Source organism: Aspergillus uvarum (genome assembly GCF_003184745.1).
Source record: "Aspergillus uvarum CBS 121591 unplaced genomic scaffold BO82scaffold_43, whole genome shotgun sequence".
Lineage (NCBI taxonomy): Eukaryota > Fungi > Ascomycota > Eurotiomycetes > Eurotiales > Aspergillaceae > Aspergillus > Aspergillus uvarum.
In genome coordinates, this window is record NW_020291340.1 from 147,609 (window position 1) to 174,449 (window position 26,841).

At 53.0% G+C, this 26,841-nt stretch overlaps 10 protein-coding genes across 10 annotated transcripts; 3 read left to right on the forward strand and 7 right to left on the reverse strand.

Moving 5' to 3' along the window:
* Positions 1 to 6: 6 nt before the first annotated feature.
* BO82DRAFT_433922 (uncharacterized protein) lies at positions 7 to 934 on the reverse strand (the record flags this gene model as incomplete). The annotated part of the gene is made up of 1 exon (XM_025640912.1): positions 7 to 934. The coding sequence occupies exon 1, from the start codon at positions 790 to 792 to the stop codon at positions 7 to 9; it is 786 nt and encodes a 261-aa protein (XP_025489919.1). The 5' UTR covers positions 793 to 934.
* Positions 935 to 1,791: 857 nt separating this feature from the next.
* On the reverse strand, positions 1,792 to 3,720 carry BO82DRAFT_356141 (uncharacterized protein). Its single transcript, XM_025635639.1, has 6 exons — positions 3,367 to 3,720; positions 3,276 to 3,312; positions 3,151 to 3,218; positions 2,696 to 3,069; positions 2,562 to 2,629; positions 1,792 to 2,469 (listed from the first exon to the last, which is right to left on the reverse strand). Exons 1-6 carry the CDS (start codon positions 3,493 to 3,495, stop codon positions 2,048 to 2,050), a joined length of 1,098 nt encoding a protein of 365 aa, XP_025489920.1. The 5' UTR covers positions 3,496 to 3,720; the 3' UTR covers positions 1,792 to 2,047.
* Positions 3,721 to 4,250: 530 nt separating this feature from the next.
* On the reverse strand, positions 4,251 to 6,278 carry BO82DRAFT_433924 (NADP-dependent isocitrate dehydrogenase; the record flags this gene model as incomplete). The annotated part of the gene is made up of 8 exons (XM_025640913.1): positions 6,060 to 6,278; positions 5,785 to 5,820; positions 5,686 to 5,696; positions 5,589 to 5,622; positions 5,386 to 5,524; positions 5,285 to 5,321; positions 4,732 to 5,228; positions 4,251 to 4,675 (listed from the first exon to the last, which is right to left on the reverse strand). Exons 1-8 carry the CDS (start codon positions 6,120 to 6,122, stop codon positions 4,251 to 4,253), a joined length of 1,242 nt encoding a protein of 413 aa, XP_025489921.1. The 5' UTR covers positions 6,123 to 6,278.
* A 1,373-nt stretch (positions 6,279 to 7,651) lies between these two features.
* On the reverse strand, positions 7,652 to 11,141 carry BO82DRAFT_356144 (C-1-tetrahydrofolate synthase). The gene is made up of 5 exons (XM_025635640.1): positions 10,838 to 11,141; positions 10,745 to 10,765; positions 10,639 to 10,676; positions 8,048 to 10,575; positions 7,652 to 7,987 (listed from the first exon to the last, which is right to left on the reverse strand). The coding sequence occupies exons 1-5, from the start codon at positions 10,959 to 10,961 to the stop codon at positions 7,879 to 7,881; spliced, it is 2,820 nt and encodes a 939-aa protein (XP_025489922.1). The 5' UTR covers positions 10,962 to 11,141; the 3' UTR covers positions 7,652 to 7,878.
* Positions 11,142 to 11,843: 702 nt separating this feature from the next.
* On the forward strand, positions 11,844 to 13,783 carry tif34 (translation initiation factor eIF3 subunit i). The gene is made up of 4 exons (XM_025635641.1): positions 11,844 to 12,027; positions 12,157 to 12,663; positions 12,742 to 12,858; positions 12,928 to 13,783. The coding sequence occupies exons 1-4, from the start codon at positions 12,001 to 12,003 to the stop codon at positions 13,285 to 13,287; spliced, it is 1,011 nt and encodes a 336-aa protein (XP_025489923.1). The 5' UTR covers positions 11,844 to 12,000; the 3' UTR covers positions 13,288 to 13,783.
* Positions 13,784 to 14,087: 304 nt separating this feature from the next.
* On the reverse strand, positions 14,088 to 14,657 carry mbf1 (multiprotein-bridging factor 1; the record flags this gene model as incomplete). Its single annotated transcript, XM_025637045.1, has 2 exons — positions 14,088 to 14,396; positions 14,502 to 14,657. 2 exons carry the CDS (start codon positions 14,655 to 14,657, stop codon positions 14,088 to 14,090), a joined length of 465 nt encoding a protein of 154 aa, XP_025489924.1.
* Positions 14,658 to 16,437: 1,780 nt separating this feature from the next.
* On the forward strand, positions 16,438 to 17,855 carry BO82DRAFT_356147 (SH3 domain-containing protein). The gene is made up of 4 exons (XM_025635642.1): positions 16,438 to 16,609; positions 16,702 to 17,122; positions 17,176 to 17,397; positions 17,484 to 17,855. Exons 1-4 carry the CDS (start codon positions 16,547 to 16,549, stop codon positions 17,537 to 17,539), a joined length of 762 nt encoding a protein of 253 aa, XP_025489925.1. The 5' UTR covers positions 16,438 to 16,546; the 3' UTR covers positions 17,540 to 17,855.
* A 4-nt stretch (positions 17,856 to 17,859) lies between these two features.
* BO82DRAFT_356148 (uncharacterized protein) lies at positions 17,860 to 21,552 on the reverse strand. Its single transcript, XM_025635643.1, has 3 exons — positions 21,437 to 21,552; positions 20,853 to 21,381; positions 17,860 to 20,793 (listed from the first exon to the last, which is right to left on the reverse strand). The coding sequence occupies exons 1-3, from the start codon at positions 21,533 to 21,535 to the stop codon at positions 17,960 to 17,962; spliced, it is 3,462 nt and encodes a 1,153-aa protein (XP_025489926.1). The 5' UTR covers positions 21,536 to 21,552; the 3' UTR covers positions 17,860 to 17,959.
* A 1,212-nt stretch (positions 21,553 to 22,764) lies between these two features.
* On the forward strand, positions 22,765 to 24,655 carry BO82DRAFT_314511 (AIM24 family protein). The gene is made up of 5 exons (XM_025632512.1): positions 22,765 to 22,913; positions 22,978 to 23,004; positions 23,084 to 23,473; positions 23,578 to 23,927; positions 24,070 to 24,655. The coding sequence occupies exons 1-5, from the start codon at positions 22,859 to 22,861 to the stop codon at positions 24,286 to 24,288; spliced, it is 1,041 nt and encodes a 346-aa protein (XP_025489927.1). The 5' UTR covers positions 22,765 to 22,858; the 3' UTR covers positions 24,289 to 24,655.
* A 484-nt stretch (positions 24,656 to 25,139) lies between these two features.
* On the reverse strand, positions 25,140 to 26,534 carry BO82DRAFT_376190 (translation initiation factor eIF2 subunit beta; the record flags this gene model as incomplete). The annotated part of the gene is made up of 4 exons (XM_025637514.1): positions 25,140 to 25,306; positions 25,400 to 26,020; positions 26,130 to 26,244; positions 26,523 to 26,534. 4 exons carry the CDS (start codon positions 26,532 to 26,534, stop codon positions 25,140 to 25,142), a joined length of 915 nt encoding a protein of 304 aa, XP_025489928.1.
* Positions 26,535 to 26,841: the final 307 nt, after the last annotated feature.

The window sequence follows — 26,841 nt, forward strand, 5'->3', positions numbered from 1 at the left end:
CTGCCCTCACGCAACTACACCCCCCTTCTGCGTCTGCTGCCCCTCCACAAACCCCTTCAAATCCTGCACCCAGCACCGGAAATTCTCCTCCAACCGGGCCCCAAACATCCACTTGACCACATACGCCAGGTACCCATCCTGGACCTCCCAATTCGTCACCTCCGTCACCACGCGCGTGCGTCCAGTGGTGTCGTCCACGACCTCCCGCTCCACAAGCTCGTGCACCCTCTCCGCCGACAGCAGCGCGGCCATCACCCGGCCCTGGAAGGTGGTGTCGTTCGCCCAGGTGATTCTTGCGTGGCGGGTGGTAGGTGTCGCTGTTGCTGTCGCTGTCGCTGTAGCTGTAGTGCCCGCATCCCCCCCCTCTCCCAGGCCACTTGGGGACGAAGGCGAAGCAGGCGGGAAACACTCCGTAACCACCAGACCCACATGGTTATCCACATTCCGGAAAGACTGCGGCGCCGTGGACGCGGCGGCTGGGTGCATGTTCACGTGGAAGGTCATGCGGGTGCCTTTTTGGAGTGTAGCTGCTGCTGCTGCTGCTGCTGGTGCAGCAGGTGGTTCTTGGGAGGAGTCGGTGGGAGGATTTGTTGCTGTCGCGGGGGGGGGCGTAGGACTTGGACGTGGAGGTGATGGTGGTTGGGGCTGCTCGCGGATCGTCACGGCGGGCACGAAGCGGTTCCATTCGGCCCAGGTGGTGGTGTCGGTCAGGGCGGACCAGACGGCGTCGAGGGGGGCGTGGATCTGGATGGAGCTGGTGAGGCGGAGGATTGGGTCGGAGGAGGAGGACATTTTGATGGTGGGTAGAGGGGCAGTAGAGGGGAGATGGGTTATGTCTTAAGGGTATGTATGTTTCGTTTTAACGTTTAAGTTATTCGGTTGAGCTCAGTAGATGGACACTGATTAGTTAGTGCTGGGGTATACAGTGTTGAACTGACTGTTGATGCTACGTAGGTGTACAGTCGATGGAGGCAGAATCCCAAGCACCAAGTTAACTCCACACGAGTAAGTCAGCCGAGCTAATTAACTAGCTAGCTAGCGACGTAGCTACACTCACCGCCCGATCGACAACGGCCTCCCCCGAGGCTCCCCGGCCGGGTAAATTCAATTCAAGCCTATCAGCCAAGCTCTCTCTCCCTCCCGAGCACCGGAGTTAGAGTTTACGGTAGAGTATGAAGTAGGAAGTATAACCCCCCGTCGTCGATCCTCAACCCCATTTTCAATTGGCGGGCTCACCCCAAGATACAGCACTAGTGAAACACTTTTTTTTTTCATTCGATCTCAGAAAAGAAATAGGTCACTCAAAATCTAGACCCTGCGGATCATAATTAAACGGTGTTCCGGGATGGACTGGACTGTCGGCTAGCTACATACCTGCTGTACATCAAAAAGCAGGGGATGGTGTTTTGGGTCCTTGCATTAGCGGGAGACTCTCTTCAGTCAAGTTGGAGTGGAAACTGAGATGGGAGATGAAGGTTCCTAGGGGTTGAGTGGACTTTTGCTGGTATGTTTTGAAGATATGAGTTGTTTTCTTTTTTCTATTTGGGAGTGGGCGGGGGATGGTTACTGTAGTAAATAGGGTGGGGAATATCTGCATTTCAAATGGTGGAGATGCAATTTATCTTGGGGTTGAATCCAAATGGGAGCCTGTCAACCATCTGCCAGAGATCAGATGACTTGACAGGATTCAAGCGAAGAACCTCTACCAACCCAATTGCGACAGGGTGGTGTGTCTATGCCCGAAGGGACAGAGTTACCGAGCATGAGGAGAACGAGGAAGCCTCTGGATTCGTGGACGACACCGGTCAGAACGACGGCCTCAGGCTGATCCAATACACATCTACCGCAAAGCATCTAAGGCTTTTGTTCCACTTCCACTGACCAATCCCGATCCCCAACATTAGAGAAATAAGTCTAGACCTCACCACTCACGTCCACTCGCAGCCCATTAACCAAACCACCCCCTACTCCATCGGAACAGATGGTATCATCGAACCCAGAAACCAACTCCATTCCACAACAACTCCCCCAAAAGACCAACGACATATCACACCCCAGTCACCGGATCACGCCCATCAAATCGCATGGACTTCCGCCGCTCCTCCGCCGCGAACGAATCCCACCGCAGCTCCTGCACCACCTGGATCCCATGCGCCGCGTCCACGGCCTGCGGATGCTGCGGATCCCCCAGACTCAGACTCTCCATCGAGAACGTCCCCGCGACACTGGTGACGTAGCTCGTGCTGGACGGCGCGAAGGGGTTGCCGTGCCCGTGCCCGTGGCTGATGATGCTGACGCCGCCGCTGGGACGGGGGCGTTTCTCGCGCGGGTGGTAGGAGCGCGCAGCGCGGGAGGGCATCAGGCGCGGGAAGAAGCGGATGATGAAGGGGCGCAACGGCGGCAGGCAGGCGCAGATGATGGCGACGTTGCATTCAATGAAGGACCATGTGGCGGCGAGGCCGTTGCCCTCTATTCCACAGAGTTAGTGGCTTAAACGTCCGTCACGTAGTATGGAATTTGACTATGAAAACTGGGACAGAGAGAAGGCAGCACTACTATACCTGTAAAGTCCGGTGAACGAATGAGTTTGACGATCGTCGTGAGCCGGATTACGCTCATCGCGCATACACTATGACTCGGTATTAGTGGTTGTGACAAACCAATGGAGAAACTGGTAGGTAAGGGCCAGACGAACAAGAATCCCAGAGCGAAGATCAGGATCAGTGCGATCTTCTGCCGTTTGGCGATCCGCAGCTTGGCCAGCACGGGCATCGGCAAGATGACCAGAAGCAAGTCGGTCGAGATCTGGAATCCGGCGTTCAGGCACCATACGACGTCCTCCGGGAGACAGGTCCGAGGCAGCGACGTGTCCCAGAAGGACCGGACCGGGATGCAGAAGAGAATCGCACTGAACACCATCCACATCCCGGTGGCAATCACAAAGAATAAGGTGACGGCCAGAATGATCTGGTAGTACTTCGTGGGAAAGAGACGTTTGTAGAGGAAGATCAACGACAGTTTGGTCAGAGTCAAACTGAGGTTGTAGAGCGGAATCGTGATGTACAGAGCCTATGTAGCCATGCCAATTAGATTGCGTCTATGAAGTTGATACCCAGTTGTTGGGATCACGCGCGCGTGTGTGTGGGTTACCCTGAGTTGATTGCGTATAGTATTTGGACTGAGAAGTTCCTGATTCTCTGCTAAGCCATTGCGGACCTCTGCATCAATATTAGTATCTGATCTTCCAGTGAAACAACCGATGGCACAGCCCGTACCAATCATCAAGAAAGCGAAGAACCCAATGTCTACCGCCTGTGCTTCACCTTAGCTCAGAGATCTGGTGCAAGATGCCATAGGAGGACGAACCAGCGAAAGAACGATCAGCAGGTCATCCAGGCCAGGCGTTCGAACCATATGCAACCGCGTGTACAGACGCAGCGCGACCACCAAGCATGCCAGGGAGAGAAAGGTGACCGCAATGGGCACAGCATACATGGTGTCGCCTGGTGATCGCGATCACTGCGAGTGCCAGCATAGAGTCTCCTCGTTGTCTCCTGTGGCAGTCGGTGCGTTATCGTGCGTTGACTCTGGTCGTGTGTGGCCGTGTGGGAATAGGTACAGTGGTCGAAGAAGCCAAGATTTAAACATTTTAACAGTGGCGAGCTCCCACAGTAACGTGGGGAGAATCTGCATGTAACAACCATATTCACTTGCGTCAAGGGCAGCGGGGAAGCTCAAAAAAGTGCAGTGAATAGTAGCTCATTCCCGCTTGGTGTTACCCATGGTTCGGCGGGCGGTCTTCGCCGGAATCGCCTAGTCCGGCCGAATTGACTTGATACTTTTGAGTGGGTAGGTAGCTGCAACTTACTAAGAAGTTTCTGTTTCCTCGAGGATAAGAGCAGAGCAGAGCAGAGCAACGTGGAACAATCAATTGTCAGCAGGCATATTCCATTATTTGTTTGGCATGTACATAATTTTTCATCATCACACATGGGAAGTGTAGGAACAACGCGGAGACAGAGCTTATACAAAGGTCCAGGAAAAACTCCAGTTAGAGAAAGATGCTATACATCATTGACCTTGCATTCGGGTCAGGGGGCTTGTGCAATTGCCCCTTCCTTCCCAGCCCAGAACTGTACAATATGGTCACCACGGTATGTTATCCTTCGATCCAAAAAAACTAGAAAATCACAAACCAGCCTTATGAGCCGCACGCTAAGCAATATTCAAAAATGCAACAAGGAAAGGATTTACAGGCGAGCCTTGAGGCTGGAATCGAGGCGGCGCTCAACGGCAGCCATGTACTCGCGGGTGGTGACCCAGGCCTCACGCTCCTTGCGGCCACAGGCCAGAGCCAAGTCCTTGGTCATGATACCCTCCTCGTTGACAACGTCAATGCAAGCCTTCTCAAGCGCCTCAGCGAAGGCCACAACATCGGGGGTCTCGTCGACCTTGCCACGCTGGATCAGACCACGGGTCCAGGCGAAGATAGAGGCAATGGGGTTGGTGGAGGTCTCACGGCCCTTCTGGTGCTCGCGGTAGTGACGAGTCACGGTACCGTGGGCAGCCTCGGACTCGAAAGCCTCACCGGTAGGGGTGGCCAGAGTGGAGGTCATCAGACCGAGGGAGCCGAAGCCCTGAGCGACAATGTCAGACTGAACATCACCGTCGTAGTCTGGAGAGCTGATTAGTACATGTAACATCCGTCGAATTGAAATCCGAAGAACTCACTCTTGAGGGCCATGACGAAGCCACCCTCGCTCTTGATCATCTGGGCGACCATGTCGTCAATGAGACGGTGCTCGTACCAGATCTTCTTGGCCTCGAAGTCCTTCTGGTAGGTAGCCTCGTAGATCTCCTGGAAGATGTCCTTGAAGCGACCATCGTACTTCTTCAAGATGGTGTTCTTGGTGCTCATGTACAGAGGAAGACCCTTGAGCAGGGCCATCTGGAAACTGGCATGGGCGAATCCGCGGATGGACTCATCAGTGTTGTACTGAGTCTGGGCAATGCCACCACCCTGGAAGTCGTAGACGTTGATGGTCTCAGCCTCACCGCCGGCAGGGGTGTAGACGAGCTCGAGCTTTCCGGGGCCGGGGATGACGCGGTCGGTGGCACGGTACTGGTCACCGAAAGCGTGGCGGCCAATGATGATGGGCTTGGTCCATCCGGGGACAAGACGGGGGATGGCGGGGATGATGATGGGCTCACGGAAGACGGTACCGCCGCTGAGGAAGGGTTAGTACAAGATCAGGAATGGGCCTGTTTGTGTCTCAGAACTTACAGGATGTTACGGATGGTGCCGTTGGGGGACAGCCACACTGCAGGACAAGGTTCATTAGCGAGACCAGTTCCGAAGTGTCGAGTGGTACAATCACAACATACTCTTCTTCAGCTTGAACTCCTCAACACGGGCCTCATCGGGAGTGATGGTGGCGCACTTGACACCGACACCATACTTCTTGATAGCCTCAGCGGCCTCGACGGTGACCTTGTCGTCGGTCTGATCACGGTACTCAAGACCCTGCAAGAAGTGTCAGTCGCCGGTGACCGGTTATAGCAGGGCTGAGTCGGGTGAAAGCGCTTACAAGATCGTAGTACTTGAGGTCGATGTCAAGGTAACTAGACACACATGTCTCAATTGGACTGTCTCATACTTCCGGATCGGAACGAATTGGCACTTACGGCAGGATCAACTATAGAAGCGGGTCCTAGTTAGCATGCAGTTCCGGGAGATCACGGGTAAGAGCATTGCCCCGGAGGGCCCAGCCGAGGCAGACTCACCTTCTCTCTGATCTCCTTCCAAATGATACGGGTCATCTAGGAATACTATGAGCACATGTCAAGAAATATACAATCCAAAACTCTTCAAAGCTCTGAATCGTCGGAGAGGTTGGTCCTTGGCCGCAGGGGAGAATGCAGCCGCGGCTATGCTGCCCCGCGTTTTCAGGTGCGCCTTGTCGTCATGGCGCGCCTGTCTCCGACGCAGAGGCACCACAGCCGACTATAAAGCTTTGCAATGATCCCCATGCCAGTCCTACTAGACCGGAACAACATACCTCATCGCCGTCGAGCTCCACGACGGGGTTCTTAACCTTGATCTTGGTGAATTCGGTAGCCATGGTGCGGGATTGAGTCAAATTGATGGAGGAAAGACCGGACCAGCGGGGAGAGACAGTAGTAGAGACACGGGGAGAGACAGATGCGATCGATCTGAGAGAGCGGGCAGAGGCAAGAGAAGAAGAAGGAGAAGAAGTAGGAGAAGAAAAGGAAGAGGTAGAAGAAAGTAAGCGACGAGGGGCCGACAGAGGAGGGGCAGCGACGGCGGCGGCGATGGGACGGCGCGCCAAAGCGGAAGTGAACCGGATAGACGACATCGCAGTTAATTGTTCCGAATATCTGGGGAGGAAAGGGGAATTGGGGGGGGGGGGATGAGGGAGGAACCGGGGAAACTGCCCACACGGATTAGCAATTCGGTAACGGTAGGAGGGACAATTGGTAAAGGAATTCGCGAGAGTACCCGAGGGATAAGGATAGTTGAGGAAGAGTAGGGAGGAATAGAGCTCGGATGGAAGGAGGCGGTGGTGGGCAGTGGGGGAAGTTCGGAAGCTGCCGTTAAGCCGGAGCTTCTTCTGCACTGGCAACTTGCTGTGCAAGTAAACTTGCTCTGCACTGCACTTACCAAGGTCACTGGCTCACTGATCTCACTGATTATCTACTACGGAGCAGAACGGACGCTGAACCCGGCAAATGGTTTGAAGGAGATCCCAAGCAATGGAAGAGAGAAGAACAGGATGGTCAGGAGGGGATTTAAGAAAAGAGTGCGATGGCACAGGCAAACCAACAGCTCTTATCCCAGCAGGAAAAACCCTTTTGCCCTTCCCCGGCATTTGGTGACTGTGACTGTTCAGTCATTCATTTCTCCATCACTTCCCTTTCCGCCCACCGTTGATTACCTCCCCTGGCTATCGCCGAAGCCGGACTCTGGGCAAACTTCCCCGGAAGAGAGAGAGAGGGAGAGAGAGGTATGAGTCGTCGCATCATATGCGCTTCATGGGTCTCGGCAATACTACCATGATTTTCCACCTCTCCCTAACCTAATCTGTTTCCTGCTTCTATTGCTTGACAGACAGGAGGAGAAGTGTCTGATTCAAGCTACTGAGTACTCGCTCATGTTCTCTCCCTTGCTGAATGGAACTTAAGAAAGGTACTGTACTATTGTGATCCCGTTGCATCTTTCAATTGACAACTACATTCCTACTGTACGGCTGTCCTCTTCCGCCCAGCCGATTTTAACCGCTTGCTTTTTTTTTTTCCCGCGGTTACTCATCTAGCCAGTCTTTCCCCCCCTCCCTACAACGGAGAAATCTCCGCCCGGGCCTTTAACCACCGAAATCGCTGCTTAGCCGGACTTGGCCTGCCACTCCCCGGCTCAGAGCTGATTCATCCATCCCTCACCCGCCTCCGGATTCGGCAGTACGTATTCATACGTGCTCCAGGCTCGGCTAGATGCTACCCGGACAAGATCATCTTCAGAGCCGCAGTAGAACTGACACCTCTTCACTTGGTCCGATTCTACGAGTATGAAGATATAATGATCTCGTACTCCAAGTGATTCATATCCACATTCACATTCTAATTATGTTGAACATGGCGTAGTATATTCTCTAGCCTTCTAACTGAGGGACGCCGGCCCTGATGAATGAGCCACGCTTTTGATGTTGAAATTATAGATCCCTCCAATGCTCCTGCGCTCGTCGTAGTTGTAAATTTATCATCCAAAATCATGAATATCAAGAAGATAACAGAAAAAGAAATCTATACAGAGACCGCAATTCCGATCCTGAAGCGGGTCTACCGCCCATACCAACGTCCCGTCTAGAAGAGACCGTCAATCTCCCCAGTCTCGGGATCGATATCCACATTCAAGTAGCCAGGGGCTGTCGGCAGACCCGGGATGGTCTGAATGTCTGCTGCAAGGGCATAGCTAAAAAATCACTCAGTGGGTGGCCCACATGACAGCGCAACTAAACAGAGGGGAACTTACAGATATCCACCACCAACCGCCAATCGAACGTCACGAATGGGGACGGTGAAGCCAGTCGGGGCACCCTTGAGAGCCGGGTCGTGACTGAGCGAGTACTGCGTCTTCGCAATGCAAATGGGGAGGTTGCCAAACCCTTGAGCAGTGTACGTGTCGACCTTCTTCTGAGCCAGCTCGCTGAACTCGACCTTCTCCGCGCCATACATAGCCTTACCGATCCGCTCGATCCGCTCCTGGATGGTGCCGTCCAAGTCATAAAGGAGCTTGAAGTCCTTGGGCTTAGAGCTAGACACGAGGACGCTCTTGGCGAGATCCACCGCACCGGCTCCGCCCTCAGCCCAGTGGTTGGCGGGGACCGCGTCCTCCGCTCCTGCCGCAATGGCCTCTTCGCGAATGACAGCAATCTCGGCCTCCGTGTCGGTCTCAAAGCGGTTGATCGCAACCACGACGGGCACGCCGTACTGACGGGCGTTCTCGATGTGCTTCTTCAAGTTGATGCAACCCTTGCGCAAGATATCAACGTTCTCAGTGCGGTAAACTTCAGGCAAAGCAGCGCCAGGGGTGATCTCAGGGCCGCCACCGTGAACCTTCAAGGCACGAACGGTAGCCACAATGACCACGGTGTCGGGGGACAGACCGGAGGACCGGCACTTGATGTTGAAGAAGCGCTCACCGCCCATCGTGAAATCGAAGCCAGCCTCGGTGACGACGAAGCCAGTGCGAGCATCATGGTCCTCATCCGGCTCGGTACCCGCAAGCTTCAGGGCCAATTTATCGGCGATGACAGAGCTGGCGCCAATGCTGATGTTGGCAAAGGGGCCGGCGTGAACCAGGACAGGGGTTCCCTCCAAGCTCTGCATAAGGTTGGGCTTGATGGCGTCCTTCATAAGAGCTGCGAGAGCTCCACCTGCACCAATGTCGTCGCAAGTGACGGGGTCGCCGTTGCGCGAGGTGGCAACGACCATACGTCCCAGTCTTTCACGCATGTCTTCGAGACTGTTGCTCAGCGCAAGAATCGCCATACACTCACTGGCAACTGAGATGTCGAAACCAGTTTCGCGTGTAAGACCACGCTCAGTGGGAGCCTGCCCAATGGTGATTCCGCGCAGGTGACGGTCGTTGACATCAAGAACACGGCGCCAGGTGATAGTCTCAGGGTCGATATCAAGGCGAGCAAAGCGGCGGATCTCTTCCTCGGTGAGTTCGTCCGGGTTGGTCTTGGTAATACCCAACTTCTTAAGTCTCCGGTACATAATGGGCTGGAACTCGCGCTTGCCCTTCTTGGCAGGTACCAGGCGCTTGTAGAGGGCGCCGTCCTTCTGGGTGGCCTCATGGAACATACGAGTTTCGATAGCGGCAGCAAGAAGGTTGTTAGCGGCAGTGATAGCGTGGATATCGCCAGTCAAGTGCAGGTTGAACTCATCCATCGGGATAACCTGACTGTAACCTCCGCCAGCAGCTCCACCCTTGATACCGAATGTAGGGCCCTGGCTGGGCTGTCGCACGTTGGCGAACACAATGCGGTTCAAGTGGGCACCAAGAGCCTGGGACAGACCCAGGGTAGTAGTCGACTTACCCTCACCAAGAGGAGTGGGAGTGATACCGCAGACCAAAATGTACCGACCATCGCGACGGTGAGACAGGCGGTCCAGAACGGAGAGACTGACCTTGGCCTTAGTGTGACCGTAGGGTTCGAGCTCATGGGGAGCAATGCCAATCTCCTCGGCGAGCTGAGTGATCTGTTTAGGATACTGCGCACGAGAAATGGCGATATCGGAGGGCACAGGACTGGCCAACTTGATGGGAAGGGGAGTAATGTGTCTATCCTTCTGCTTTTCGAAATAGGCCTTAGCCCCAGTCACCACGTTCTCCAGCAGCATGGCCACAGTCATGGGTCCAACACCACCGGGGACGGGAGTGATCTGAGAGGCAACCTGGACAGCGGACTCATAATCGACATCTCCAACAAGTCGCTGACCGGACTTGCGAGTAGCATCGGCCTTGTAGTTGATACCAACATCGATGACGACGGCACCGGGCTTAAGCCACTCTCCCTTGACAAATTCAGTCTGTCCAATGGCGGCAACAACAATGTCGGCAGTCTTCACAATTCTAGCGATATCGGGGGTCTTCGAGTGGCACAGGGTGACGGTCGCATCAGCATTTTTCAGCAAGTAGCTGACGGGGCTTCCAACAATATCACTGCGACCAAGGACCACAGCTTCCTTACCAGCAGGGTCGATACCGCTCTCCTGCAGAAGCTTCATGACAGCCTTCGGCGTGCAGGGGAGGAAGAGAGGCCGGCCACCTCGCTTAGCCAGTTCTCCGATGTTGATAGCCCCGAATCCGTCGACATCCTTCTCGTCCGCGACAGCGGAGGTAATAGTGTGCTCGGACAAGTGCTTGGGGAGGGGCAGTTGGACCAGAATACCGTGTACCGAGGGGTCATTGTTGGCTTTGGTGATCTCTTGCAGAACTTCAGGCTGTGTAACAGATTCGGGGAAATTGATGATCTTGCATAGGATGTTTGTCTAGTACGAGGTGTTTCGTTAGCATAAGGATAAGTTGAGTCGTAGGAGCAGGGTGGCATATACCTCCTCGGCAGCCTTCAACTTCATGCGCACATAAGTGCCTGAGGCTATGTGTTAGCGTCCACGACTCTCCACCACTGACCCAATTTGGCAAAAAAGAAAAACCTACTGGAATCCGATCGGTTGCCCACTGTAAGATTTCAAGCCAGGTCAGTACTCGAGTGATCACGGTGCGGAGGGATTATGAGGGGCTATGACGCACCCTGGAAGATAACCAGACTAGGCTTGAACCTGGGGTTGGATTCCTGGATCTGGCGGATCTCAGTCTTGAGTCCCTCGCGAATGTTCTTGGCAATCTGGGTGCCATCAATCTTGGTAGCTGCCATGGCTGCTGGTCGGGTGCTCGAGAAGGTACGTCGGGAAGAGGAGGAGGGGGTGGAGACGAGCCTCGGGAAACCTAGCACGGCGCGATGAGCAGACGAGGAGGCACAGCGAAGATAAGACCTAGCCCCGCGTCTAGAGAAGAGCAGTCGTGGGTAGAGGGAAGGTAAGGGGGTGTAGTGAAGCTGAATCGGAAAAAGAGTATAAGAGCGCTCAGCGTTGACAACAGTAGCAGCACAGCGGGGTAAACTCGCCGAAGCCGAACGGGCGGGGGGAAACGGCATTGGGTGACTGGGCTGGGTCGAGTCACAGCTCTCGGCCACTGCAGCTTTCCTCGGCCAGCTCAGATGCAGATAGGGAAAAGGTTGAAATCCACCGATAAACACCTGGAATAATCGAATCAGGCAGCCCAAGACTCCGTAGAATGCCTAAAAAATCAAGGACTGTGATGAAGCAGACTCTAAACTGCCAGTCAAGCAAAGCAACTATTCTAAGAAAATCCTTTTCCCAACACCATTCACCCTCGAGTTTGCTGTCTCGACACTCTTTGCTCTGTTCTTTCTGCCTTTGTTTTCCATGGGAAAGTTTCCCCGATGAATGCCGCCGGAGCCTCAGGCTGACGCTAGAGTGAACAATGAGGTTTCTTCCTTAGGCTTAGTGCACGTAGTCTAGACCAGAAGGGGTAGGGGCTGTCTGAGGTCACGTGGTAGTTGAGCTAAGCCCAATTCGAAAACAGCTCTCAGGGCTGCGCACCTCACGTGAGAGGGTAGTCAGCAATACCGGAACTATAGATCTTCCGGTACGGTCAGCGTGTGACAAAACAGGCTCGATCAGGCAAGTCTTGGCGCGCGAGCCCGGACTGTGCGATGAAATTCAAACTAGTCCTGACGACGCCGACGAAGTGAGCCCGCCAGCACCCCGCAAGGATTTCCGCCTCATCACGCAGGTATTATACGACTCCCGGTCACAGACGCCCTCAGCTGTGATCCATCGCTCTTTTTCTACCGTCGCCTTTCCCCAGATTCATCGCGTGGTCGGCTCAAGATGAGGCCTATTTTGCTCGCGGGCCATGTGCGTTTTGCCATCCTCCTCCCTCCCAGCTCGAAGACTCTTATCTGTCGCCTGCAAAAACACTTGACCTTGCCGATCATGAAAAAGGATGGGGAATACGGTGGTCGCTGACATTTTTCACTCTTGCAGGAACGTGCCCTGACTCAGATCAAGTTCAACAGCGATGGCGATCTTCTGTTCTCCGTGTCGAAGGATAAAATTGTGTGCGCCTGGTGGTCGGCCAACGGCGAGAGACTCGGTACTTACAACGGACACCAGGGTGCCATCTGGACGGTCGATGTGAGCCCCAACACGGTTCTCCTGGCGACGGGTTCGGCAGACAACACCGTGCGACTATGGAACGTCAAGACCGGCGAGTGCGTGAAGGTGTGGGATTTCCCTACGGCCGTGAAGCGGGTCGAGTTCAGCCCCGACGGAAGCAGACTTTTGGCCGTGACGGAGAAGCGTATGGGTTTCTTGGGTACCATCGCCGTCCTCGATATCAGCTACGGCGAGAACTTGGAGGACCAGGCCGATGAGCCCAGCTTGCGGATCACCTGCACGGAGAGCAAGGCTACCGTTGCGGGCTGGAGTTATCTGGGCAAGTACATCATTGCTGGTCACGAAGACGGCAGTGTCAGCCAGTACGACGAGAAGGTGCGCAGACAGAATCTTGAAAATTCCCTGGCAAGAAACTGGGGCAAGTGAGTTGCTAACACGGCATGGGGAACACAGACCGGTGAGCAGCTGGAGAACGTCCAGGCCCACGAGTTCGACCACCAGATCAACGACATCCAATTCTCTCAAGACCGCACCCACTTCATCACCGCCTCCAAGGACAAGTCTGCCAAGGTAAGTGTCCTTTTGCCCTATCATTTTCCTCGCATGACACGTGCAAGCTTGTTAACACCCGGTTGCCAGCTCATCTCCTCCCGCAACCTCGCCATCCTCAAGACCTACCCCGCCGATACTCCCTTGAACAGCGCCACGATCACGCCCAAGAAGGATTACGTTATTCTGGGTGGTGGTCAGGCCGCCATGGATGTCACCACCACCTCCGCCCGCCAGGGTAAATTCGAGGCTCGCTTTTACCACAAGGTCTTCGAGGACGAGATCGGCCGTGTCAGAGGTCACTTCGGTCCCCTCAACACCGTCGACGTCCACCCCGCCGGTACTGCCTACGCTTCCGGAGGAGAGGACGGTTACGTTCGTGTGCACCACTTCGACAAGCCTTACTTCGACTTCATGTACGAGGTCGAGCGGGAGCAGCTGCGGAAGTAGAGAGGAGGCGGAGGAGGGGCGATTTTGACGTTCGGAATGCATCTTTTTTAAAACCAGTTACGCATCCTTTGTATGTGTCATGAGGCGAAGTTTCATCTTTTCTTTCACTATACTCCCCCAAAAAGTAGAAAGGCAAGAACCGGTACGGCGGCGGGTACGAGAAAAGACCTCGAGGCGATTCAGGGCATGAGTTATATTTCATTTGTTCCATGATACAGTCGGAGTTGGTACCATTTCCTATTTCTGGTCGCTATTGTGTGTCCTAATAAAAAGAACCCTTATTTGCTTTACTGTTTTGTCACACCCCTATGATTCCAACTTCGCTTGCTCATAATCTTTCTTGTCTTGCTCATGAACATATCATTTGAATTCCGAGGTCAATTTGCTAGGCAACATTTTCTATCGCGCCCGAAAAAATGCATAAAACCAGGAAGTATCAATATCCACCAAGCAGAATCACAAATTTTGTATGATTCGGAGGGAAAGTCTTTATCTTTGTTCTGGATGACAAAATAAAAATGAACTCCGTCTTGAATACCGGGCCAGCGCTCTTCTGACCAGCAGATAAACAAAGGAGAAAAAAATGGGTAAAAAAAAAGAATCATGAGATCTCATTGAGAAGAAAAAGGTGCGTTAGACGTGACATCCGAAGAAAAAGTGCGAGATTGATGGAGGAAACCCGAGACGATTCGAAGCGAAAAGAAAAGGCCGATTAAGGAGAGAGAAGATGAAATTAAATCAAAGAAACTTCATGCAAACTTCCCCGGAAGAAAAAGTCGCGGGCTCACCCCCGAGTCAATTTACTTTTTCTTGGGGAACTTCTCTGCTCCGATGTCCGAGCCTCGCAGCTTGACGTTGAGGACGCGCTCCATGGCACTCAGAACCTTCTGGTCGGGAGCAGCGGTGCCGCGCTCGAAGTCTTGGACGACAGTGACGGTGGTGTTGCACTTGGTGGCGAGTTCCTTCTGGGTCATCTTGTAGCCCTCGTCGGTACGGCGCTTCTTGATGGCATCGGCGACCTGGTGGCCGACGGTCTTGGGCTTGACAATGTCGTCGCTGCGATCGACCTTGGTCAAGTGCTGGCCCTCGGGCGCACCGGAGCGTCCGGCCTAAATACATTCACCGAGTCAGAACAGGTTGCCCCTCCTTTCAAAGTTTTTGGTCCGGGTGGCGGTTGGCTGCCCAGTGCAGCGAGAGCAGAGAGAATGACTTACAGCGTTACCAGTGGCGTACTTCTTCTCAGTTCCAATAACGAGACCCTGGCGCTGAGCGGCGTTCAGAGCACTCTTGCCCTTGACGACGGTCTCGCGGATGGCAGGGCCACCACGGTTCTTGCTTCCAATGCGCGTAACGGAGTCCCAGTCGCTCATTTTGGATATGTGTGTAGAAACGGTGGTGAGAATTGGGTTGTCGAGAGGATGGTATTGAGCGTGTGTTCGGCGGAGAGGAGCAGGTGGCGGTAGAGAAAGATCGCGTGAGATGTGTTGTAAGGAGGGATGTTGGAGACCCGCCGAATTTATACCGCCGCCACGGAAGCTTCTCGAGCCCTTGGGATGGCGGAGTCAGAGGGGCGCTGGGCGCTAATCTCAATTGGGTTTAATCGCTGCTGACATCATGTGCCATGAAGGCTATTAACTCCGTTGTACATCGAGGCAGTGTGCATACTCGAACTATAGCCAGGTTGCGACTGTGAGTCAGTATGAGTCTTGCTCGCTGCTCGCTTATTGTCGTGTATTTCAGATCATCTTCGTTTATACAGGTTTATGGCTGTGACTTATGGTCTAATCAATGCACAAGCTGCGATTGAATTGTCAGCAGTTAATGCGTCGAGTTTCCATGGACAACTGCATGTCAATTCTGGCTTGTCGGGCCTGTAGTCTAATTTTGCGGTTATCTTCTATGTATCTGTATCGCTTGTTCTGGCTCAGTTGATGGCTCACATGTTGTTTCAGAGTATCACACCTTTACACTCGGATATATAAACTTCCCACAACCAGGATTATTTTAAATGGCTTTCACTACAAGCATGTAGAAGAACGAATCTTCCACACAGATGAGCAATGGACTACTTATGCTGTCAAAAAAGTGGTTTGAAGCCCTCTGAATCCAGTATCTATCGAGATAGCTCGGGCCGCCAGCACTCAGTCAACCACGCCTCGCTCCTAGCTGATGAGGGCAGAGGTGCAGATGTTGTGCGAAACATTTGCAGCGCTATACGGTGTAGTTAGAGAGAGAAGGGTTAGCGAGAATCCAAGAGTCAATACACGGATGACTGTAGCTGTAGCTGTAGCTCTTGACACTGAGGATTCCACTTAGCTAGTATGTCTTCATATATCTTGCACTGTAGGGTTGGGCAAGCCAATAAGGAGGATTGCAAGGATTCGCTCTTTACTTTACTCTGCTAAGACAGTAATAAATAGCTCTGCGTTATATGTGCTTAGATAGCCAAGATAGTTCCTTGCTGAATCATATCTATGCTGATTTAAGCATAGTCTAGATCACATAAATCAAAGTACAAGTACTTGCTTATACATAACAGGCTAGTGCCTTGATGTGCAACAAGGAGCGATTGAGAATTTTCAATACACTTGTGGAGCAAAGATTGTACGTATCTCAACAGATCAATTGAAACAGGATAAAGTTCCAAGAATAGCACATCTGAGGTGTGGCCAAGAGAAAAAGCGAGACACTGCTTTTCCTACGTAACAGGTTGAGGAGCATGTCGGCCTGAACCTTGGCAGATGGCTCTGGTCATTTCTTTCGACGAGCAGCATCAAGTTCATTGAGCCCCAGTCCATAAGTGGAACTGCCGAGCACTACCTAGAGTTTGCCCCTTTCCAGCATCAAGCGTCCAACCTCAAGGACCAGGTAGGGTTTGCAATATCGAAAACACAGACGGATAATAAAGGTGCCTGGAATGACAAGACAAGCTAAATGTCGCGGGGCCAATCAAACAACCAAAAGGGCTGAGGTCACCCCTCTGAATGAGTGGGTGCCACTGGGTGGAAGCGGCCTCAGGTACCAAATCTGAGTAAGAAGGGGAGGGACCAACTGGAGACTGCGGCCAATGCATCCGTTATTCAGTAACTCCATTAATCGTCTCGTCTGTTATTATTTGCCTCTCATCTTCAACATCCATCTTCCTGTCCACTCTTTTCTTCCAGCGCTTCTTCTGCCTTTCAAATCGAGTCACATTCTTGATTGCTTAGTCGTGGCTTATTGCCATTAAATCACTCGAACTCGCTTCCTATAGCCTGTCATGGCATCCCAAGGCGATCTGTTCTCGGCCGTGGCCAACCGGTCGCTCCGCAACGTCCGATCGGTTAGTTTGAATCTCCTCGCCTCTTTGAACACCCTGCGGTCAAATCATAACTGGGATGGTACTGGGATTACTGACTCAAGAACTGTCTGTAGGAGCTTGAATTTCTAGCCGACTCCTCAGTCATCACTCGTGCACAACTCTCCTCGATCTTATCGCAACTGCCGAAAGAGAACGAGCGCAGTAGATCTTCGGTGCCCCCTCAGCAACCGCCAGTCCAGCAGCCGCAGCCAGTGGCGCCGCTGCCCATCCAGACACAACCATCTCCTGCCCCCTATTCTCCTCCCGTCAACCAATTTGCCAATGCCTCGTTGAACGAGAAGGCGACATACCAAGCGCAGCCTCCGCCGCAGCCGTACGCCAGCCCGGCCGTCCCGCCGCCTCCTGCTTATCCCCAGGCCCCGCCCGTGCTGTCTATCGCCTCGGCTCTGTATGCGTACACCCCGACGGACCCCGGCGACTTGGCCTTGCAGCCGCGTGACCGTATCCATGTTTTGGAACACATGAACGCAGATTGTAAGGACTCTGTATATTCCCGTCAATGGCGAAACTTCTAACAACTAATATAGGGTGGCGTGGTCGTAACGAGCGCACCAACCTCGAGGGTATCTTCCCCCGCAGCTATGTCGACGTGATTGAAGAGAAGGCTGTCTCGTCTCCCCCGCCCACCAACTATGGAAACATGCCTCTGGAAGTGAGCCAAAGTGGCTCTACGCCTGATGGGGACCCCGCCAAGAAGGGCAAATTCGAGGAACACGGCAAGAAGTTCGGCAAGAAACTGGGTAATGCCGGTAAGTTTTGTCTAAGGAAAGCAGTCTCGATGCTTTTCTATCATTATATACTTTTCCAATCGTTGATTGCTGACGATACACTCTAGCTGTCTTCGGTGCCGGCGCGACCATTGGTTCGAACATTGTGAACAGCATCTTTTAATTCTTTGTCAAAGTCGGTAGCTTCAAGAAAGGGTCTGAGACACATTGCAGATTACCCTTGTGTGCTTTCTATCGTCTAATCCAGTCTGTTTACGTGATTGGCGTTGGTGGTTGTTTTTCTGATTCTTATCATTATACTCTCTTTGAATTCCCTGATTCGTGATTCGCTTTAGTGAGACCCAATTGGAACAGGTGGTTAGTTATAGGCTTCATGGAGCGCTGAATATCCGTGATCAGACAGAGTCAATACAAGTGCTCAACGTAATAGTGGTCTGTGTGAATGTGTTTTAAGGAGAATAGAATTCTGAAGATATCTCACATCAGTATCATAATCTCCAATGAATTTGCTAGGCAGCATTCCATTTTACTCGAATATGCATAGACCCGGCAATGCCTCAATGCATGCAAACTAGATTTAGAACTACGAGTCCTTTCTTAATTCTTGCTCCAGCAGCTCAACACCCTCTGCATGCTGTACTTCTCGCGCCCAGTCCAAGGCCGTGGTGCCACTCCACATATGTTTGTGGACGTCAACACCACGATCCAGGAGGACCTTCATCGCTGCAGTGCACCGGTTCCGAGCCGACAGCATCAGGGCAGTACAGCCGTCCTCCGTCTGTACATCCACATCTGCGCCACCTTCCAACAACACCTTCATCAACTCCACGCGGTCCTCCGAGGCCGCGACCAGCAACGGATACCCCATGTCAACATGGGCGCCATGATCCAAGAGCAGCCGGACCACACCGGGGTGATCCCCAGATGTTGCCGCAAGGAGCGGAGTGAGGCCGTTTCGGCCTTGGGCATTCAAATTGGCCCCTCGGCGGACGAGAAGCGAGACGCTTGCGAGATCCCCGACATGACAGGCTGCCATCAACGGCGTTGCGCCCCTGGCATCCGGGCCGTCAATGTAGGCGCCCGCGTCGAGCAGCACTTCGACGGCCGCGTGGCTCCCCGTCGCGATCATCTTGATCAGGGGTGTCAGTCCGTCATCGGACTCTTCCTTCGAGTCGAGGCTGATGCCGCGTCGGCGTAGGGCGTTGATGGTATCTTGATACCCCTTTTCGGCGGCCCACATGATGACATGATGGATCAGCCCAGGGCACTGTTGCTGGCACTCGGTCCATCGGATGATGAGCCACTGCATGAGCGCATGATGCTCGTTGTGGACGACCCAGTCCAGCGCGAGCTGGTCTTCGACTCCGAGGAACTCACGGGTGAACACGTCGCCGTGGATCAACCACCGAAGAACGGCCTGCGAGCCGGTGCTGGCCTCTTCGTCCTGGTCGGATGCTCTTGAGATGGGCAGGCTATCGCTTGAGATCCCGAGAGCGCTGAGTGCGCTTTGGACGGCGTCTTTGTCGCGGTATCTTTCGGCTGTGTGCCATGCTAGCCACCCGAGCTGAAGCGAGATGGCTTTCCAGCGCTCAGGGCGTCTGCTGACGTCCAACCAACTATCTGAGCGCGAGCTCCTCAGACGAGCTCGGAGGTTTGCTCTGGGGTCTCGTTCTAGCAAACGAACAACATTCTGGAAGCCCTCCGCCTGTGTCTTCGAGTCAAAGTGCACCATAGCCCGGCGGCACAGATAGCCTAGCTCGTGTAACGTATGTTCGAACTCGACTCCATCACAACGCTCACACAGCCAGTGTAGGGCGGCAAAAGCTTCTGTCCACTTTTGGGCAACGATGTTGTTATGGATATAGTGTTGCACCCCTTCTGAGTCTCCTGCCAACCTTGGCAAGAGACTATGATGCTTCAAAGTTGGTACAATGCACAGCAAGGCGTCTTCAGTGAGACCCAATCTTTCTGCTGTAAAGACCGCCGCGAGTGAATCCAGGCGACTACTGAAAGCCATATACCCGCTCTGTGATCCTGCGCGTAACTCAACATGGCCGCCGAAGTCCGTGACTTCGCGCAGGACGCTTTGGAGGAACTTTATATAGATCTCCTGGGCAGCCGTAACTTCCACCCCGACGTTGGTTCTCACAGCAAGTATACTCTTGCTGTTCGAACTTGTGTGGAGGAGAAGACCGAACCGTCGGTTGTGGAAGCTGATTACCTTTGCAGGAACCATCTGCGCTTCGATATGGCGAAACATCCACTTATGGAACAGTAAGTCGGTATCTTCCTCTGAAGCCTCCTTTTCATTCAGTCCTACGGCACGGACAAGTTCACTCTGGAGATATCCCGGGTCGGTCTTGATCAGTGACCATGTCCAAAGTCCTAGCACTGCTTCTAGCGCAGTGATATCGATTTCCCACTGTAAAGTCTCCTCCGACCTAACAAGTCTGATAGGGTAAGTTTCAGAGACCGAATTAGTAGCATTGCTGTTGCCACTATTGTGGGCTTGACATTGGAACCGAAGGTCGAAGGAGTAGGTATCCTTGGTAATGTGCTTCCATTCCGAGAATAAATCCATCGTCCCTGTAATCGCTTTCGCTAGATTGCAAGCTATTTGCCTGATAGGCAAGTCATCCCACCTCATGCCATCATGGCTTCCCTCAGATATCAGCTGAGCTAATCGTGTCCTTGTCTGTATAGCTCTGGTCCCCGGGCTATGCTTTTGTGCTCCCTGGTTGGTAGATCCCGTACCGGAAGTCTGATTGACATGCGCCTGCGACGGAGACGCAGAAACTTCATTGACCACCAACTCAAATGTTCGAATGCCTTCGAGGTGAAATGCAAAACAGTCTAACTCTTGCTTTCTATGAGAGACTAAACCTGTCTCTCGATCCGTGAACCGACTTTCATTTGATTCGGATCTTTTGGTCCGGAGGGAGGCTCTCACGATTGACATTAGAAAGGTCGAGCCCACCTGTGCAAGAATCACCGATGCATGAAGCCCGCGGAAGCCCACAAACTGGGTCACAAAGCCAACGACAGCCGTGGTCACCGCGAGCGCCAGCAGTGGCCGCTCCGTAGATCTAATGGGACTCCTGACTGATTTGATGTACAGGAGGTCTTTGCTAGCCCCCCCGCCAGACCCTTCGTTGACAGCCAAATAAGCACCGAAGGTTTGGTCTCCGACATCTTGGTCTCCTGGCTGCAGCCAGTATATTTTGCTGGGGACGGTAGGGCGGATGTAGCATTTGGCCGAGGAGCGTTGGATGAGGAAAGCGCAGAAGAACATTCCAATGCTGAGCAGCATGGTACCCGAGAAGAATAATGGGAAAGCATAATCAACAACTGGGCTGCCATCTTTCAAAAAATGACTCGGATATGAGAAAACGGTTATAGCAGAATATATCAGCACGCCTAGAGACTCGATGGTTAGGACACAACTAAACCGGGACGAATCGAAGGCCGTTACTCACCCACTTGCAACAGAAATCCCAGTGCTGCTGCTGCATAGAACCACCCCTGGCTTCTTCTTGCAATTCCCTTGTTCAAGGAGAGATTGGCTATGTCGAGCTCGACGAAGTACTCTTTCCCATCGAGAATCCATTGGCCTTCTCCGGCCACCCAGGCACCGGTCTGAAGCGCGTCCCGCAGAGTCGCGATTTTGTACGAGCGTTGCTGGGTCTGAGGATCTATCTCCTCCCATACAATGATCTCTAATATTCGAGGTCGCCCAAGGACTCTCGATATGCCCCCGTGGTTGAAAAGTTCTGCAGTGGTCTCGGAGACACAGGACAACAGTTCATTCTCTGCTTCTCCGGGACCTTCCTGGGCTCGACCCACGAACGCCCTTAGCGAGGCGTTCCCGCAGATACGAATAGCGGAGATGACAGCTGTGAGAATGCCTAGAGGCGAAACGGCGAATATGAAGTTGTCTAGGATGCTGATTGACTCGGAGAGGTATTGTTTGCTCAGTCGATCGCCGAATAGGGATATCAGAGGTGCCTGGGTGGACACGGTTACTATACAGTCGCCATCCTAGGAGCTGTCACACACTCACCAAATCTGTTGCCAGATCATCGGTGAAGTCGTCCCAACCTGTTGCTCGGGCGCTGGGTATGCTGACGAGCAAAGCAAACAGGGTCAATTGTATCGACATGATTAGGTGAATAGAAACCATTCACCTCAAAGTGGGCCTTATTAATCAAATTGACAGCCCCATGGCCTTTTCAATGAACAAATCCAACAGGCACTGATGGCCAACTCAGCCCCGTAGGCGCCATGTTCATAGCCTCGCTGGAAGGAGGCTGAAGCTCCAGCTCGTGATAGGAGTCTAGCTTGCCGGCGGCTGCTTCCAATTGCCTGTGGACTACCCACTGCACTTGTCGCGCACTTCTCTTCAGGTTCTCTCTGCCTTTCCTACCATTTATATTTAGTCCCCTTCAAAGCTCTGGCCAAGCCTCCTACAATACTTACGGATATTCCAGATGTTCAAGAATCTATTATTGAGATAGGTTGATGGATAGTAGCACCTGCTGGCGTCAGCCGAATGCAAAGGAATCAAGCATGATCAGCTATGGCCTTGCTCCTTACAGGTTCGTGAAGGTTTACTTCCATATAGTAATTTAAGTTACTAACAAACTAACTAGACACACAGAAAGACCTCAATCATCATAATGATATTCTTGTGTTCTCCTATTCTTCCTGCATATCGGTTGATTATTGTGTTGCATTGCGTCGTTGACGCCAAACCTTACACAAGCGTCCTCTCCCCCATTGGAGCTGACAGGGGCCCTTCAGAGCAACAGACGATCGTGCCAATGTAGTGGATCTCGAGTTTGCCACGCTTACGACTAAATCTCAGACGAAATTCATGCGACCAAGACGGCCTCCCTGGCAACTCACCGTGCCGAATATTGTCCAGGAATACTCTCAAAGAAATATAGCCGGCTAGTTTGAGATTCCATTCTAGTACAGCAATTGCCATGGCCAAATCGCTGCGAGACGATCGAACTGGCAGACGACGATTTGAGGTCAATAGAAATATCGTGGTCGGGTGCACAAGTGGTTGCATTTCTACCCCGCTCTTCTGCCGCATGGATGTGTGTCGAACATACAAGTCCGGATGGAGCATGGGATAAATATTGACGCTGAGGGGTTAAGACCAAGAGGTCTCCTCTAACGATTGGGCGCATGGTTCCCTTGTCTGCACTCGTCCAAGACCATCCTCCGCATGCAGCTCCTATCACAGCCTTCACAGGCTAACTGCCCTAAGCGCCCACGATCACCGTTTGGTTCAATCAGCATGCAAGGCTAAGAGGGCCTCGGCGCTTACAGCAATCAAACCACGCATGCCTCGAGCTGTTTCTACACTATTAAAACTGCGACATTTGCCTTGCAGTATGGGCGGATAAAGAACCGCCTTTCATTTTTCGAAGTGCAGCTTGCATGAGACAAGCGACAGATTGTCGATAGAAGCATAATGGCGACTACAATGCCTCAAGCACAAGCCCAGCAACCTCCTCCCCATTTCCCTCGTGAGTATATCTGTGCCCTCGAAACGATAATCAGCCCGAATGCTAATGCGACCACTTTTATCAGCCCCGCCGGGTGCTCCGCCTTCTACACGTACGCCAGCACTTGATTAACATGGGTTCCCACATCCATTGACAAGAGCCTTGACTCATATATGGTGGACGCTTTGTAGTATACCAGCCGAATGCGCAACGATCGCCGTCTTTTCCACCGCCATCGTTCAGCTACCCTCCTCCTCCTCGCGCGCAGACGTCTTCTTCACTCTCCGAGAAGACGAGTATTGCAGGCGCCTATGCAGCGAACGTCGGGATAAACAATGCGCCTCAGGCAGCGCCCAGCTATACAGCACAGCCGGAAACACCGTCCTCGGAGCCACCCCCGAGCGTCGTAGAGACAGAGAGAGCCGCCGGCGGCCCTCTTCATCTCAACCAGCTCCTAAGCTCTTCCACTGCGGACGAAGTCGGCACATTCAACGGCGGAAGCTACCGAATCAGCCACCGGGACACGAACTCTGTACTCACCTTGCAGCTGGCCATGGGATGCCCCATCGAGGCAAGACCAGGTAAGCCTTCTCAATACTACGTCCCCTCCAAACCAGAAGCCTACGCAATCATTCTAGCAAATGCCGTCGAGTCACTAGCTAACCAAGGACAACGTTCTCAACAGGGGCCATGATCGCGATGTCCGAACTCGTAACACTTAGGGGCAGTATGCGCTTCTCTCTGAAAAAAGTCCTCGCGGGCGGCAAACTTTCCCTGTCCACGTATACCGGCCCCGGCGAGGTCCTCCTTGCCCCGTCCACGCTGGGCGATATCATGGTCCTCCGGCTCGCCGGCTCCGACTCGTGGAAATGCGGCCGCGACGTTTTCCTGGCTTCCACGAGCGGCATCAAGAAAGAATACCAGACCCAGTCGCTCACCAAGGGCATGTTCTCCGGTGAAGGGTTCTTCATCTACAAGATGGAAGGCGTGGGCCTCATCTGGATTCAGAGCTTCGGGGCTATTATCCAGAAGGATGTATGTCTTTTCTTCCACAAACACACACATACACACACACCCACCCCCTTTATGCCCTACACCCAATCCACGCTCTGAACCCCCGGACACCCGGGCTACTTATTCAAAGTTTCACTGCTCAGCTACTAACAATGACCCACAGATCCCCGAAGGCGAATCCTACCTAGTCGACAACGGCCACCTGGTAGCCTGGAACTGCAAGTACAAGATCGAGCGCGTCGCGTCGGGAGGCATCATCTCCGGCCTGGCGGCCGGCGAGGGTCTGGCGTGTCGGTTCGCCGGGCCTGGGACGGTGTACTTGCAGACCAGAAATGTCAACGCGTTTGCGGCGCAGATCGGTGCCAGCACCGCTAGTGGATGATCCTGGCTGGCTGGCTAGCAGGGCGTTTGATCGTGCAGTGTATCCGTTATGTGTGCCGCCCCGTTTCTTCTTTCCCTACTACTTCCTTCGGAGGTAGTTGTTGCATGTCTTCTTTCATTTTGATACCTATCTTGACCGAATCATTTGAGCGTGTTTGGCTTGGCTTGACAATTGGGAATTTGCCAAAGTGTGACAATATACTTGCATTGTACTGATTTTCCTTCCCATGAGATAACGCATAATGCCCAAGTTCTTCGGTAGCTACGAGTAGAGTAATACTGCCAAAAGTAGTTCTCGTGAGAAGAGCATACCAAGTCCATTCACCTACCATTCCATGCTAGCTAGTCATGCCATGCTGAAAAAAACCATCCTCAATTTCTCAACTCTCCCCTTGCTTTTCTCTACAGTTCCTCAAACCTTCAAACCACCCCTAGCACAGCAACAGTCATAAGAGACTTAACGGTCACTCCACATAACCTCCAATCATCCACACACCGACACGATCCTCAAACAACGAGGATGCATCAATCCAAAAAGAGAAAAAAGGTGAGGAGAAGTAAGAAGCTCTTTGTATACGAGAGGATGATAGAAAATTTGGGGGGGAAAGTGTGGGAATATGAAATCATAACCGTGTCCAGAAGTAAAGAGAGGCAGGCAAGGAAAAGTAAAAGCGGGGAAAAAAAGTAAAGAAGGGAACCATGCCACACAAAAACCCATAGATTCCATAGGAGAAAACGCACAAAAACCCTCTTTCTTTCTTTCTTTCGTTTCTCCGCCCCTTTCCTTGTCGTCTCCTCCGCACCTCTTTGGGGTGGGGGAAAAATAAATTAAATTCCCTGCTTTTGAATCGTTTAACCCTGTCTCTTTCTGCGACCGACCTGTCCACGGAAACCGGTCTTGATGGCGGCGACGGAACGACGGGAACCGCAAGAGTTACAGGTGACGAAGTATAGACGGTTCTCACCCTTGTTGAGCTCGGTGTCGGGACTGCGGCAGGTCTTGCAGGTGACGTATTCGACTATCCAGGAGTTAGTGGTAATTCGTATATGTAGCAATGAGGAAGTGTGATTGAAGAGAGAGAAGTAAGGGAGAAATGGGAAGGAAGACAAACCGATATATCTTCTCAGGACGTTCTCGATCTGCTTCTGTTGGAAACGACCCTTGATGACCAGACGACGGGAACCGTCGACACTACCGCTGGTACCCAATTCGGCGAACAGGAACTGCATGACGTGGTCGTCGGACCGCTTCATGCGCTTGCAGATATCGGCAATGTTGGCGAAAATGGTACGACGGTTACCTTCACGGAGACACTGGGGCGGGGGAATCTTGTAGGACTTGGTGCCGCTGGACAGCAGGTCGGGGTGGTGGCTCTGGATGAGGGAGAAGAATCGGGAGACGAGGAGCGCATAGGGGATGGCTTGCGTGGCGTCGTGGGCCCAGATGCCAGTGCCGGCCTCGTGGTCGCCCTCGGGGACTTCCTCCTCCTTCTCCTCGCCGGCGCCGGCAGCGGCGGTGACACCGGCCTCGGCCAGCTTGGCCTCGAAGTCGTCGGTGTCGACCTTCTTGGTCTTGGACTTCTTCTTCTTCTTCAGGGCGGAGACGTCGAACTCGCCGTCACCGGCGGGGGAGGCCTCATCGCCTTCGCCGGCTTCCGTGTCCTTGGGCTTCTTGGTCTTCTTCTTCTTTGACAGGCCCTTGAAGAGCTCGGTAACCTCGTCGACGGACTTGTCTGTTTCTCGGGGAAGAGAGTGTGTTAGCTTGAGGCGGTCGCGTAGATTTTTCGGGAGTTGGACAGCACAATCGTCCCGGCCATGGAGGGGGGAGGAATCAGGACATACCCTCAGCAGCCTCAACGGGCTTCTCGACCTGAGGGGTCTCTGTGACTTCGCCGTTGGTATCCATGATGACGTCTCCTTCACTGAATGCGACGGACTTGCGTTGCTTGGGTTCGACCTGTTAATCGGGGAACCGGACAGCCCAACAGGTTAGCGGGGCACCGAAATTATGTGAAAGTGGACAATGAAAAAGCCCTGACAGCAAGACTCTCAGGGATAGCACTGCTCGTTGACTACCAGCACCACGTGACCGACAGGAGCTGGGGAAGGAAGAGGGTTGTTTGATGCAGGCAAAGACGAAGGTGGTTTGGAGAGCAGCAGCGGCGGCGGGTATGAAATGGATGAAGAAAATGTGGGAGGGCAATCGGTAAAGGGAAAACGGGCTTTGTGACGTACAGTGTCCGCCATATTGGCTCGGCGCTTATGATATTCAAAGGTTTCTCGGTCTAACGCGTCGCAGAACAGCACTGTCCGAGAATCAGAATTCGAGGGACAGGATGATTACTTTTTGCAGCGAATAATGAGGTCAATCTTCTTAGATCTGCCGTTGAGTTGTTGCTGGTTTGGGTTGCGAGATGGCGATTCTCGTTATCGCGGGTCCTCTCACGTGACAGCCAACCGGTGACTCAGGACCGTATTTACATTACCGTACTGTCAATCGCTCGCCTCCTCAGGCCACAACAATGCTGAGCTGGCTGCCTTGTTGTCACTGCCT

Bases quoted from the DNA above. Each gene is read 5' to 3' on its own strand.
- BO82DRAFT_356141 (XM_025635639.1), bottom strand. From the start codon at position 3,495: ATGTATGCTGTGCCCATTGCGGTCACCTTTCTCTCCCTGGCATGCTTG. The intron at 3,313-3,366 runs GTTCGTCCTCCT...GGTGAAGCACAG, and splicing joins TGCTGATCGTTCTTTCGCTG to GCGGTAGACATTGGGTTCTT. The intron at 2,470-2,561 runs GTATAGTAGTGC...TCTGTGGAATAG, and splicing joins TCGTTCACCGGACTTTACAG to AGGGCAACGGCCTCGCCGCC.
- BO82DRAFT_356144 (XM_025635640.1), bottom strand. From the start codon at position 10,961: ATGGCAGCTACCAAGATTGATGGCACCCAGATTGCCAAGAACATTCGC. The intron at 10,677-10,744 runs GTAGGTTTTTCT...ACATAGCCTCAG, and splicing joins GGGCAACCGATCGGATTCCA to GCACTTATGTGCGCATGAAG. The intron at 7,988-8,047 runs GTAAGTTCCCCT...GTGATTTTTTAG, and splicing joins GCGGTTGGTGGTGGATATCT to CTATGCCCTTGCAGCAGACA.
- BO82DRAFT_314511 (XM_025632512.1), top strand. From the start codon at position 22,859: ATGGCGACTACAATGCCTCAAGCACAAGCCCAGCAACCTCCTCCCCAT. The intron at 22,914-22,977 runs GTGAGTATATCT...CACTTTTATCAG, and splicing joins ACCTCCTCCCCATTTCCCTC to CCCCGCCGGGTGCTCCGCCT. The intron at 23,928-24,069 runs GTATGTCTTTTC...AATGACCCACAG, and splicing joins GGGCTATTATCCAGAAGGAT to ATCCCCGAAGGCGAATCCTA.
- BO82DRAFT_356148 (XM_025635643.1), bottom strand. From the start codon at position 21,535: ATGTCGATACAATTGACCCTGTTTGCTTTGCTCGTCAGCATACCCAGC. The intron at 21,382-21,436 runs GTGAGTGTGTGA...GTGTCCACCCAG, and splicing joins ATGATCTGGCAACAGATTTG to GCACCTCTGATATCCCTATT. The intron at 20,794-20,852 runs GTGAGTAACGGC...TCGAGTCTCTAG, and splicing joins GGGATTTCTGTTGCAAGTGG to GCGTGCTGATATATTCTGCT.
- tif34 (XM_025635641.1), top strand. From the start codon at position 12,001: ATGAGGCCTATTTTGCTCGCGGGCCAT. The intron at 12,028-12,156 runs GTGCGTTTTGCC...TCACTCTTGCAG, and splicing joins CTATTTTGCTCGCGGGCCAT to GAACGTGCCCTGACTCAGAT. The intron at 12,664-12,741 runs GTGCGCAGACAG...TGGGGAACACAG, and splicing joins TCAGCCAGTACGACGAGAAG to ACCGGTGAGCAGCTGGAGAA.
- BO82DRAFT_356147 (XM_025635642.1), top strand. From the start codon at position 16,547: ATGGCATCCCAAGGCGATCTGTTCTCGGCCGTGGCCAACCGGTCGCTC. The intron at 17,123-17,175 runs GTAAGGACTCTG...CAACTAATATAG, and splicing joins GGAACACATGAACGCAGATT to GGTGGCGTGGTCGTAACGAG. The intron at 17,398-17,483 runs GTAAGTTTTGTC...GATACACTCTAG, and splicing joins CAAGAAACTGGGTAATGCCG to CTGTCTTCGGTGCCGGCGCG.